Source organism: Meleagris gallopavo, chromosome 1 (genome assembly GCF_000146605.3).
Source record: "Meleagris gallopavo isolate NT-WF06-2002-E0010 breed Aviagen turkey brand Nicholas breeding stock chromosome 1, Turkey_5.1, whole genome shotgun sequence".
NCBI lineage: Eukaryota > Metazoa > Chordata > Aves > Galliformes > Phasianidae > Meleagris > Meleagris gallopavo.
Window position 1 is genome coordinate 76,570,802 of NC_015011.2, and position 12,761 is coordinate 76,583,562.

Genomic DNA, 12,761 nt, shown 5'->3' on the forward strand with positions numbered 1-12,761 from the left:
CTTGAAATTGTAGTCATTATAATGACTAACATTTTATGATTACATACCATGGCAAAAATGTAGAAGAATACTGAACACAGTTTTCAACTTGCTAAAACACAAATAAACGAGCTCAGTCTTTCAGGCATATGATTTGTCTGAAAATGAGTGTCCAGTTCTGTCCTATTTACTTCAAAAAGAGTGTACTTGATTTCTGAACAGTCCAAGAACAGTAAAAGAAAATATGAAAATGATATTAGATAATTTTTCTCATACTTTGAGAAAATTACTGAAATTACTGTGTTAACAATGGACCATTTTTTAAGATCTTCAAGAAATGTCCAGGGTTCTATATTGATAAGGATTCATCCCTCCTTTAACAGATTTGTCTCCTTCACCTCTCAGTATACTTGGAGAGAGAAATGCAAACTAATAATAAGTGATTCAACTCACAATCTGTGATGTTTGTAACAGGTTACGTTTCTAAAAATGTTTATGGGCTTGGTATTTAAAATTGGTTGATGTAAAATCAGGTTCTGTCTGAAATGTTTTTGAGATGTTTAACTCTTTGTTATTACCACAGAATCATAGAATGGCTTGGGATGGAAGGGACATTAGTGAACAGATAGTTCCAACCACGCTTTTGTGGGCAGGGCTGCTATGGCTGCTATCCAGTAGGTCAGATTACCCAGGGCTCCATTCAGCTGGGCCTTGAATGCCTCCAGGGATGGGGTATCCACAGTTTTTTGGGGCACAGTCTTCCACTGCCTCACCCACCTCCAAGTGAAAGATTTCTTCATAAAATGTAATCTAAATCTCCCTTCTTTAGCTTCTATAACATTCCCCCTTGTCCTTCTGGTTGTTTAAGGAATTATTGGATGAGATTTCCTGGGGAACTCTTCTTAGGGACAAAGGAGTAAAACAGAGCTGGCAGTTCTTTAAGGACACCTTTATGAAAGCACAAGAACTCTCCATCTCCTAGCAAGAGAAATCAAGCAGAACAGGCAGTAAACTGGCAAGAATGAACAAGGATCTGCTGCTCAAACTGAGGGAAAAGTAAGACAGTGGAAGAAGATATGTGTTACCTGGGAAGAATACAGGGATTCTGTCCAGACATGCAGAAATGCAACCAGAAAAGCCAAGGAGCAGGTGGAAGTGAACTTGGGCAAAACATGTAAAAAATAACAAGAAGGGATTCTACAGGTACACTGGTTAAAAAAATAATCAAAAAACAAAGACAAATCTACAAGGAAAGTATACTCCCTGTGAAAAATGAGAAAGGAGAAACTGAAACAACACATTGAAGGCTGAGGTACTCAACAAGTTCTTCATCTTCACTAGCAGTTAGGTTTTCCGTGTCTCTCACATCCCTAAACCTCTAGGCAGGGTTATGAGAGTAAAATCACTCCCACTGTAAGCAAAGAACAAGTTTGAGACCACCTGATGAGACTGATAAGGGGCTTGATAACATGCACCCCTGGGTCTTGGATGAACTGGCTGATCTGGTTGCCAAGCCACTATCAAATTCAAAAAGTTGTGGCTGTCAGGTGAAGTCATTGGTGACTGGAAAAAGGGAAACATTGCTCTCATTTTTAAGAAAGGGAGAAAGGAAGATCTGAGAAACTACAGGCCAGTCTGCCTCATGTCTGTGCCTGGGAAGATCATGGAACAGATCCTCCTGAAAGCTACGTTAAGGCACATGCAAGATGAAGTGATCTGAAACAGTAAGCATGGCTTCACCAGGAGTGGATTGTACATGACCAATCAGATGGCTTTCAACAATGGAGTGACAGCATAAGTAAGCTAGGAAAGAATGACTGATGTCATCTACTTGGATTTGTACAAGGTCTTTGATACGGTCCAACACTGTATCCTTATCTCTCAATTAGAGAGATACGGATTTGAAGACTAGATTATTCAGTGGATAAAGAATTGTATGGATGTTTGCAGCCAGAGGGTTATGGTCAATGGCTGTAGGCCTGGATGGAGGTCAGCGATGAACTATATCTTGTGACCAGTGTTCTTCAATGTCTTTATTAATGATCTAAACAATGGAATTGAGTGTACCCTCAGAAAGTTTACAGGTGACACTAAGCTGAGCGGTGCAGTTGATAGAAGAGAGGGATGCCATCCAGTGGGATCTGGGCAGGCTGAAAAAGTGAGCTCATAAGAACCTAATGAGATCAAAATAGGCCAAGCACAAGGAATACAGACTGGGAGAAGAACTCCTTGAGAACAGCTCTGAAGAGAAAGATTTGGTGGTTCTGGTGGATGAAAAGCTTGACACTGAGTCAGAGGTGTGCTCCAGCAGCCCAGAAGGCTAAGTATCTTGGGCTGTACGAAAGAGGAGTGGCCAACAGAGCAAGGGAGCTGATAGTTTCCTCTCTACTGTTCTGCGGTCTGGGGCCCCCAGTATAAGAAGTTTTTGGAGCTTTTGGAGATCATCTAGAGGAGGGCCACAAAGATGATCAGGGGACTGGAGCACCTCCTTTATGAAGAAAGTTTGAGGCAGCTGGGCTTGTTTAGCCAAGAGAAAAGAAGGCTCCAAGGAGCCATCATTGCAGCCTTTCAAAATTTAAAGGGAGCTTATAAACAGGAGAACAACTTTTTACGCAGTTTCGTAAGACAAAGGGGGTGGTTTTAAGCTAAAACATGTTAGAAGGATTTGTCAAACCACATTCAATTCATGTGGGCCTGCTCAGGTTTGTTTAGGTAATATTCATGGTAAATACAAAATTACACTAGCTTCTATACAAACACTGTAGTGGAGTCAACTCTTTGAAAACATAGATAAAAGCAGGACAAGGGGAAATGGTTTTAAGTTGAAGGAGGGAAAATTTAGGTTGGATGTGAGGGAGAAGTTCTTGACAGAGAGAGTGGTGAGGTGCTGGAACAGGCTGCCCAGAGAGGTTGTGGATGCCCCATCCCTGGAGGCATTCAAGGCCAGGCTGGATGTGGCTCTGGGCAACCTGGACTGGTGGCTGGCGATCCTGCACATAGCAGGGGGTTGAAACTGGATGATCATTGTGGTCCTTTTCAACCCAGGCCATTCTATATGATTCTAAGGCATGTGTCTGACTCTTCGGCAGTCTTTCACAGAGAGCAAAACATGAAAGCTTTTTTTTCTATTAAAGTCAGATCATCTAGTGTCTGTAGCAATTTCTTGTATAAATGAACATCAAGAAAACAAATTACATTATAACCAATTCCAGACTTCAGAGTCTGAACCTGAAGCCACCTGTCTTATTTCTACAGAAATTTAGGGCAACACTTTATTTTCACATTCTTGCATGCTTATTCTTATCAGAAAACAAAACAAAACGGAACAAAACGAAAAACAATGAAATAGCGCACAGAAATAAACATTAATCCTATAATTACATATTCTTCTCATTTACTGAACTAGAAAGGATAGACCATCTCTATTGTCATTGAATACCATGGCGCAAGAAGTTCAAAGAGCAAGCGTCAGTTGCACCTTCACTGATATTCAGAGACAATTAGTGTCTGGATGGCCCTCGTGGCAGATGCTCTAAATGAGAGTATCTGTCTTCTTCCTCATATTCAGCATCTGAGAACTCATTCATACATTCCCTGCATTAATAGTGAATGCACTTAACACAAGCAGTTAACAGGAAACCCAGGGCCTAACATTTTTTTTTACAATGCAGCTATACAAAACCAGTTGTATGTTAGCCATGATTAGTTTAAAAAAAAAAAAATGGGGCAAAACTTAGCAGCTTATTTGCTACCTGTGAACTTTTTCTTTCAAGTTGAAGGAGCTGAAACCTTTGAATGGATGAAATATTGTACCCTACTTTCAGATATGCACGTTTGATTGCAACAGCAGTGAGTTCTAGATAGTTCAGCTGGTAGCTCATAGAATCACAGAACAGAATTGTTCTGAAAATCTCCAGTATCCATACATTAGGACTTGGCTCTACTGAGTACTGTGAAAGAATTCAGTTCATAAATATCTTTCATCACACTAGATTGAGGGTTGTTGGTTTTTGGGGTTTTTGTTTGTTTGTTTGTTTGTTTGTTTGTTTGTTGAAGGAATTGCTTCAGCCTTTGAAATCACTTTCAAAGGAAATTATGATTATTAAAGACACAGCATTGTATTTAATTTATTTTAAGGAAGGTCTCCAAGCACTACTGCATACATATTTATCTATATACATACATATACATGCATAAGGAATGTTTCGTGTATGATATAAAACATCCGTCTATTATTTCCATACACAAACTTCAATGAACTCATGCCATGAAACTCTACCCAGAAATCTAGAGGCATTGCTTTGTTCCAGGAAGTGCGACAAATACTTTAATAGTATATGACACATACTACGTGTCTTTGACTCCAGAAATGCCAAACAGTGTGGATACAACACAAGAACATAGATAAGATTTGTGGCAACAGATGCGGCATCAGTTTGAGTACTCATTGAGATAATCTGTGAACAAAAGCATGTCATTGTTATCCTTACTAATATTTGCATAGCAGTTCTATTTATTAAAGCACTGAAGTTTTGTTTAGGTAATATTTTAATATGCACGTGACATTTGACTCTAATTTTTAGAGATTTCTTCCAGGGATTTCCTCTACTCTTCTAAAAAATGTGCTTCTGTTTGTATAGATATTAATGCATACACAAAAAGAGTTTTATTAATAAACAGAACCTTGTGTTCATTCTGTATTTCTACACTTCAAAGAAAGGAAGAACTGGGACAACAGAATTAGGAACAAGGGCATGAGTAGGCAAACTAGTCTGTAACAGGGTTATGTAGTTAGTGTGTACAGTAATTCAGTGGATAAAATCATCAAGGATGCAGATGGAGTGGTTTATGACTGGCAGCTGTAGAATGCTGAGGAAAGGAGAAACTCTAACAGAAGCACAAGAAATATATGGCTCTGTGAGAATGTGTGGTTGCCCTTCTAAAGATTCATGTAAGAATTATTACTTAACTGTTGCTAACCCTTTAAAATTGCTTCCTAGGCTTGTAGCTTCTAGCTTTGTAGTATTTTTCTCTCATTTATGAGCCTGAGTGCAGGCAAAGAGGAAGTTTAATCTCTGTTGACCCGTCTATTTGAATTAACACTCTGAGAAAGCTGCATGATAAACAAACAAAAATAAAAGTACATTTAAAACACCTGGTTCCTAGAAATGGTATCTAACAGTGACAGAACCCACATTCCTTCTCACGGTGCTTCTTCAGGCAAATTGAACAGCTCCTTTCTCACAGATCCAGGATTGCTTTGTCGAACAGGAGTTACTGGCATAAATAATCTGTCCATATAAGGAGGCACAGAAGGTGTGCTCACCTAATACAGTCCTAGAAAAATTAAAAGAGGGGAATTAATAATGTCCCAGTGATATTATGCGCTTTTATTTGGATTTGTTATCATACTGATTTGCCACTGAAGTGTAGAGATATTTCCCCCTCAAAGCTATTTTATTAGTGCTTTTTGGGTCCAGAGCCAGTGACTGAGCTGTTGTTTGCTACTCACTGTTGATAGCCCTATAGCAGATATGATCATCTCCATGCTCCTTCATCATTGCATATGTGGCAAACATGGGAAAGTAAGAGTAATTGTAAGTTTCCTGCATGTTACTGGGACCCGTAAGACAGAACCACACTGATTATGAAGTCTTACCAAGTTTTGGCTTCTCCTGAAAGAGCAGTTCCATCCTCCCAGAACCAGCCATTCCTTTCAGGTATGTATGATAATCCAACCCAATAGAACTGTGAATCGTATGGCAGAGAGACCTGTAGCAATGGGAAAATCATCACAATGATATTTCAAAAATAAGACTCAAATTCCTATATCTTCCAGCCGAGAAGTTTCTGCAACCAAAGTGGAATTGCTCAATTATATGAGTAACCTGTTGCCTATTCTTGTTTCCATGATACAATACTGGCTGCTCTGATTATAGGATCATTCAGTTATCTTTATTTATTGAACTGTCACAAAATAAATGTACCTTGGGTCTGCCAAAGAAATGCTTTTATAAAGAAAAATATATTATTTTTTCTGTCTTAAGGTATCTATACTACAGACATGAGGGCATTGTTGAAGCCCCAGTTAGAGTCAGCAGAGATCTGGCCAAAATCGCTAATGAAGCCTGAGAAGTGATTCATCTCATGCAGTGGGAATAGTAAAGAATAGTGATTGTATTGGCTACAATGAAGCCTAAGTAAGAAGCTTTGGAGACCACTTATACTGCAGATATCTGGTGTTAAGTGGGATGAATCCCGGCCTACAGGGGAGAATTTGTTTGCTAAGCATAGTCTTCTAACACCATTTAGCTGTCTAAAGTGTTGTCCTAGGTCTGGCAGGCAGACACCCATAATGTATGGGAGAATTATGCTTTCTGAAGCATTATTTAAAGGTGAGAGAATATACTCCAATGTATCTCAGATTGCACTAGACAACTATGTTTAGGCGCCTGAATAATTCCCTATATGTGCTTTTTAAGAGGTTCCTCAGCATCTTAACCTGTTCAGATCCTCCAGAAGCTATTGCTTAGTAGGGATGCTTAGGGACTCATCCAAAATCGAAAATCTACAACTAGCTTAACTTGGCCTAGTTTTAGTCAGGTTCCAGTGATATATACCAAACATGGAAGATAAAGCAAACACCCACACATCTGTCATCAAACTACACATGGATTTATATAGCATACCAAAATCATCTCTTGAATGGTCATTCAAGATGTGGTATTGTCCAGCAATGTGGACAAGGATTCTAAGCTCAGGATCATAGAATCATAGAAAGTTTAAAGTTGAGAAGAAATTTTTCCATAGAAAATTTAAGTTGAAAAGATCCTTAAGATCATCAAACCAACCATCACCTAACCCTACTAAGTCTATCAGTAAGCTGTGTCCCTAAGTTTCACATGCACACATCCATTAAATATCTCCAGGGATGGGGAGGGGAGAAACTTCTCTTCCCTGGGCAATGCCTAACCATCCTTTCCATGAAGAAGTTCTTCTGAACAGCTAATCCAAACCTCTCCTGGTGCAACTTTAGGCTGCTTAGGCATCACATCTTATCACTTGGCACCTGATAAAAGAGACCAACACTCTCCTTCATGCAGCCTCCATTCAGGTTTTCAGGTAGTTGTAAGATAGTGATGAGGTTTTCCCTTATCCTCCTCTTCTCTAGGCTCCTCATAACTCTTGTTTTCGAGACCCTTTGTCAGTTTCATTGCTCTTCAGTTCTGCTAGACTAATTAATGTATCAGTTCTCTACTTGTGTCTATCCATCTGATTTTCATTTAAAAAAATCCAAATGGGTATTTTAAGCCTTAAAGTAAGAGAGTTGAGAACTCACATTTGAAACTAACTCCATCTGAAAAAAGGAGGGATTTTCAAACAAGCGTTTTCCTTTCAAAAGTTTTACGTAACCAAAAGCAAATAGGGATTTTTGGGCTTTGTATAAGCTTAATAGCTAGTGAAAAAGAGGTATCCAGACGCATGAGTACAGAAAGGGAAAATATGTTTCTGCCAGTAATTAATAATTTTTCATTAGTCAACAAAAATAACAAAATTAAGAAGCTTATTTAAAACTATGAATCCCCTAAACCTTATTCAGTCATAATAAAATTCTCTGCTGTCTATCCTTTCTGCTGTCATTAATGTCAGTCTTTGAAGGATGTAATACTGTGACAAAACCCAAACTGTTGACTGCCATTTTATACAGCAAATGACAGCATGGTGTATTGGCCATTCTAGATCAATTATAGACCTAGGTTTGATGCTAGGAGTTCTCAGTAACAAAACTTGTGGAAAGAGATAACAGAGATATATGTTCTATGTGTTCGGTGTCCTTCCCATACTGACAATATGCAATCTACTGTTTCCGTGAAAATCTAGGGATAAGCTAATTTAGGTATTTCATAAATTGTGTTATTCTTGCTAACACAATTAGTGTAACACAAGAAAGTGTTACAAGTCATGAAAATCCTGTAATTTTCAAAAAGACCACTTGAAACAGAGAAAACAAACAAAGGCCCTGTAAATGACCAAACTAATTTCTGGTCGCCACATTTCTTGAAGTTAAAATACATGTGACATAAAGGAAGCATGAGATTAAAACTATACCATCTTTATTTTGTCTTTCAGCACAAGAAGTGTGGAGTTTCTTGTGGAACAGAACTCCTGGCTTTCTTTCCATGTTTTCTTCTGTTTTGAAACGTAGAAGCAGCTGCCAACTTCACTGCTTTTCCACCTTGCTGGACAGAGAGCACATTCTGTTTCTAAAAATCAGAGAGAGAGTACTTGCAGATTTGCAAGTAACACTGGGGCTTTAGCTGCTGGCTTGACTGAGGAAAGAAGATTAAGGGTAGTTATGAATCATCTGAGATGTTTGGAGGCCTGTGAGAGACAAGTTGTTTTACATGTTAGTTTGTTCATATCTACATCTCAAATACCACCACACTTAAAAGCATACAGTAGGTGAACAGATTATTTTCCCCATGGTTTTACAGCTCTCAGTCAATGGGCTCTGAAAGTGGATGATTCAGGCTTTTGTACATAATAACTACATTTACCGTTCCTTGCCCTCCTTTCAAAACACAATGCTTCCCTCATGGTCTGCAGCTTCTTTCCTTCTTCAGGGTCCTGGTGTATCTGAAAAACTGAAGGGATGAAAATTCTTATCAGTTTTTTCTTTAAAAATAATTTTAAACTGTAGCTTTTGGCATTTTTCCAATTTTTGTCTGGTTTATTAGCATGTCCAGCCTATACATTATCTGTATTGTTATTTTTTTAAAGGAGTGGAGTGAAGGAGATTTTCAGCCAAAAGTGAATTAATTGCAAAAGGATTTAATAGGTGTCTACAGCTATTTAAAGGACTTTTACAAAAAGGGAGCAAGACTGCTCTGAAGAGAAGAAAGTAATATGACAGTGGGCAACCATCACAAATTAAGACTTCAGATATTTATGTTGGTAACTAGAAAAAAGCTTTTCATCAAGGTTCAGCACTGAGAAAAGAACTGGTGGCATTTCCATCCTTTGAGAATTTCAAAAGTGATCTAAACAAAGGTATAAATGATTTTATTCATGTTTACTAATACTTCAGCTTGGGACGCGTTGGAGGGCGAACTAGAAACTCATGGAAACGTTTCTGGGCTAACAACCATGGACTGCCCGGAGTGTTTGTCCTGGGTGCTTGCAAAAGAATCCCTCCCACTGAAAAGGAGCTTGAACTCTCTTTGCTTCAATACATACTGTAGCATCACCTCCAATTGATAAATTGAAATGTTTCTACTGTAATCAAGATTGTCATCCTTGCAAAAAACTTGCAATTCAAGAAAGTGGGAATGGTAAGTGAAAGATTGCAGTAATAGTCACTGGAGGCGCTGTGTAGCCAAGGAGATAAATTTCAGTTACAAAATTAAGCATTTGAGGAAGGATTCAGCCTTTCACTCCTCGGTTACTCCTTTAAGTGCAGTGGAAGTTTTGTTGCACCTGGAAGCTTTTCTGTCAGTGTGGGATGGGGCGGAGGCCATGAATACAGACCAAAGTCATTCCAAGTGACATGTGCAAATGCACAATGGAGCATGGAATTTTCCATTCTTGTTATATTATTTCCATGGGTGTGTGGAGGGATGGTCAGCATAAACAGACACAGTAGCTGCACTGCTGGAAGTAAATCACTGCACAGCAGTACCTCGAGACACCACAGTACTTACACAGGGACACTAAGACCACCACACCTGTGAGCAGCACCAGGCTCAAAGCGAAGAACGCTAAGGTTACTGGCTGCCTTATGGCGGATGAGGCAGACACTCCTGGAACAAACAAGAAAAAAATTCAGCAACAAAAAGGCCTCCTCAACCACACAGTGGTGTTACCTGCTCTCTGGCATCACCACCTTATCTCTTCTGTAGAGCTTCTCTTTTACTTACTACAAAGCTTTTGTTATCACTATCCTGAATTTCTAGTAGGTTTTTTGTTGTTGTTATTTGTTTTGTCTTTTGTTTCTAGAAATATCCACTGAAAATATGTATTTACCGAGGCTCTGGTGTTTTAAAGCAAAATCTCTTCTCAGAAGGTAGGTAAGTAAATTAAGTTTTGAAATTTCCACAATTCTAGAAATAGTAAAACAAACTGTAAGATTTCATCATGAGGGAAAAAAAGTTACCATCTAGTTTTAGATAAAAAAATTCTAGGCACTCTGATTGGAATTTCAAAATGCTTGCAATGTTCCAGCATTAAACTGTGCAATCTTCTTCAGGCTCTTTTTCCAAATTTTCATTGGAATTCGATGCCCCATTGGGAATATAGTCCTCCGGAAATTTAAAGCTGACTATCCTCTAATATAAATATTTTCATATACAATTCTTTCATGAAGTAGTGATCTACAATTTTCTGTAACACTTTTCCAAGTCCAATCCACACTCTACTGGCTACATATGCCAAGTACTATTATTTGAATCCAATGCATCCAAGGAACAAGTCTTTTATAAGGTGAGAAGAATTATCCTCCAGAGGTGCCCAAATGATACCCAGACTGGGTAACTGAAACTTACATAGCCACAGTTGAGAAAGATGATCCTAACCTTTGTTGATTAAGGCCATTTCACAAGACTGCAGAAGGCATAACACTGTGGGTAGTGACTGGTGTGCTGGAGGGTAGAGATGCTTTTTAAAGCAGGAATGAGCTGTAAGTGCAACAGAGCTCAGAAAAGATAAATGCAAAGTCCTCTACTTCTAACAGTACGACTCCATTAACCAGTGCAGCTGGAGGTCTGACTGGCTAAAAAGCATTTATACTTTGATCAAGATTTCAAGGTGCTGGTGTACAATGTGAACACAAGTCACCAGTGTGCCCTTATGGAAGGGAAAGCTGACCTTCACTGTGCTGCACTGTCAAGACTGTAGGCAGCAGCTTGAAAGAAATTAATTTCTTCTCTGCTTAACAGCCATGAAGCCACATCTGGAGTAACACGTCCAGTGCTGGGGCGTTTCAGTCAAGAGAGATGTGAGCTAACTATACGGAGTCCAGCAGAGAACCACTAAGATGGATAATATAGGTCACACCTACAGAATAGTTGAAGGAAGCTAAGGGACCTAATTTCAGTCCCCCACTGTGTAGAAGAGCTTCACAGATAGAGCCACACCCTCTTCAGAGGCACAGAAAAGAGTATAATGCAGCAGTCACAATTTGCACCAGAAGAACTGATTAGATGTGAAGAACTCTTCCCTTCCACACTGGAATAAGTACACACAGAGACTGTGAGATCTCCATGCCTGAAGGTTTTCAAAATTCAAGCAGGCAACACCCTGAGCAATTTAATCAGACTTAAACCTAGCTAGCCCTTTCAAGATGGAGATTGCAAAGATGAACTATGGTGATTACTCCTAACTTAATTGGTACATAAGTCTATCTACATGTCTTTTAAGTCCAAAAAGAGGTCATTTAAGAGTTTTCTGAGCTTGCCACCATGTTTCCTTCTGGGAAACTCTGCTTTTAGATAAGACTACCTAATATGTATCCCTGCCCTTCTGGCTTCTGCTTGCCAATAGCTTATCCATCCTTTTCATTTTCAGAGGATAGTGCTGGATCTATTCCAAACAGCACCAGAGTTATATCAGTTTAGTCTATGACTGTTCTGTTCAATATATGATTAGCATCAATTATACTTATTTCACACAAAAGCCTGTTCCTTAAGTTCTGAGCAACAGCAACTGTATTCAAGTTGCCTTCTTATGGACTCAGGCATTCCACAGGCACAATGCATTTATTTAACAAAATTTATTTAACATTCAGTCTCCTTACATAAAAACTTTGAACTACTTTATTTAACATTCATTTTCCATGTAGAAAGACTGTGAACAAATAAAAATACACTCCCATATGAGCTTGCATTCATACTATGACTGAAAAACAGGGCAACTTTCTACTTCCACTGGCTGAGCAAGCTCCTTCAATTTCCAAAGTCTGCCTTCCTCTCTTGCAGTACCCTACTGTAAAAAATGAGTCTTACCAAAATTATAAAATCTATACAAAGGCAGAATTTGTCTTCTGTGTTTACATAAATAGAACAAAAATAATTGGCATAAATACAGACCTCAAAGTCTTCAGAAAAAGTATCTCCTAAGATCATACGACACATCACATAAGACTGCTTTTTCAATGAAAATTTAAATAAGAATATACTATAAAGTTTTGAAGGATTCTAGAGCAATCAAGATGAAAATGCTAATCCTGATTTAGACAGACAACTGATTTCCATATATACTTACTGTCTACTGTAACACAATTGGCTGGAGTACTAAATGTAGGACATTTGTTATAGCTTGAGTATCCATCAGTAATAACTGAAGCTGGGAGTCGTAAATTTAGTGCGGTGTAGCCTTCCTCATCCTCCATCTTAAGCTTGTCACACTTCTTTCCAGCAAGAGCAGTACATGGGAGATGGGGGACACTGCAGAAAGACAGATAGGGCAGTGGGAATGGTTTACATTTCTGCCTTTCCAGTGAAACCACAAAGGAAGCTGGCTCTGTTCTGATTACTGTGCCATAATAAAAGTATGTTAAGAAAAAAATTCTCTATCAAGGATGGGTAATTTCTTGAACATGAAGGCCAGGAGTCTTGGTTCTTGGCTGGAGCCTAGAACAGTTTCACCTGACTACCCAAACATTAGGGTTTTCTACCTCCTTAAATTATGATGTTTTCAAAATAGTTGCTTAATTTTTCATTAAGCTATGAGAATTATCTACGTAAGAAAGCAAGAAAGAAAGGTTCAGAATGGAGAAGAAGGAAAAC

General features: G+C 38.7%; 1 protein-coding gene across 3 annotated transcripts; it reads right to left on the reverse strand.

Moving 5' to 3' along the window:
• Positions 1 to 3,145: 3,145 nt before the first annotated feature.
• LOC100544943 (natural killer cells antigen CD94-like) lies at positions 3,146 to 12,489 on the reverse strand. 3 transcript variants are annotated; one of them, XM_031555868.1, is made up of 6 exons: positions 12,238 to 12,487; positions 9,705 to 9,779; positions 8,538 to 8,624; positions 8,089 to 8,243; positions 5,639 to 5,751; positions 3,147 to 5,316 (listed from the first exon to the last, which is right to left on the reverse strand). In XM_031555868.1, exons 1-6 carry the CDS (start codon positions 12,362 to 12,364, stop codon positions 5,196 to 5,198), a joined length of 678 nt encoding a protein of 225 aa, XP_031411728.1. In that variant the 5' UTR covers positions 12,365 to 12,487; the 3' UTR covers positions 3,147 to 5,195. The 3 variants fall into 3 exon arrangements, with proteins under 3 accessions (XP_031411729.1, XP_031411728.1, XP_031411725.1); XM_031555865.1 differs by having other exon boundaries at positions 3,149 to 5,316; positions 9,681 to 9,779; positions 12,238 to 12,484; XM_031555869.1 differs by lacking the exon at positions 9,705 to 9,779 and having other exon boundaries at positions 3,146 to 5,316; positions 12,238 to 12,489.
• Positions 12,490 to 12,761: the final 272 nt, after the last annotated feature.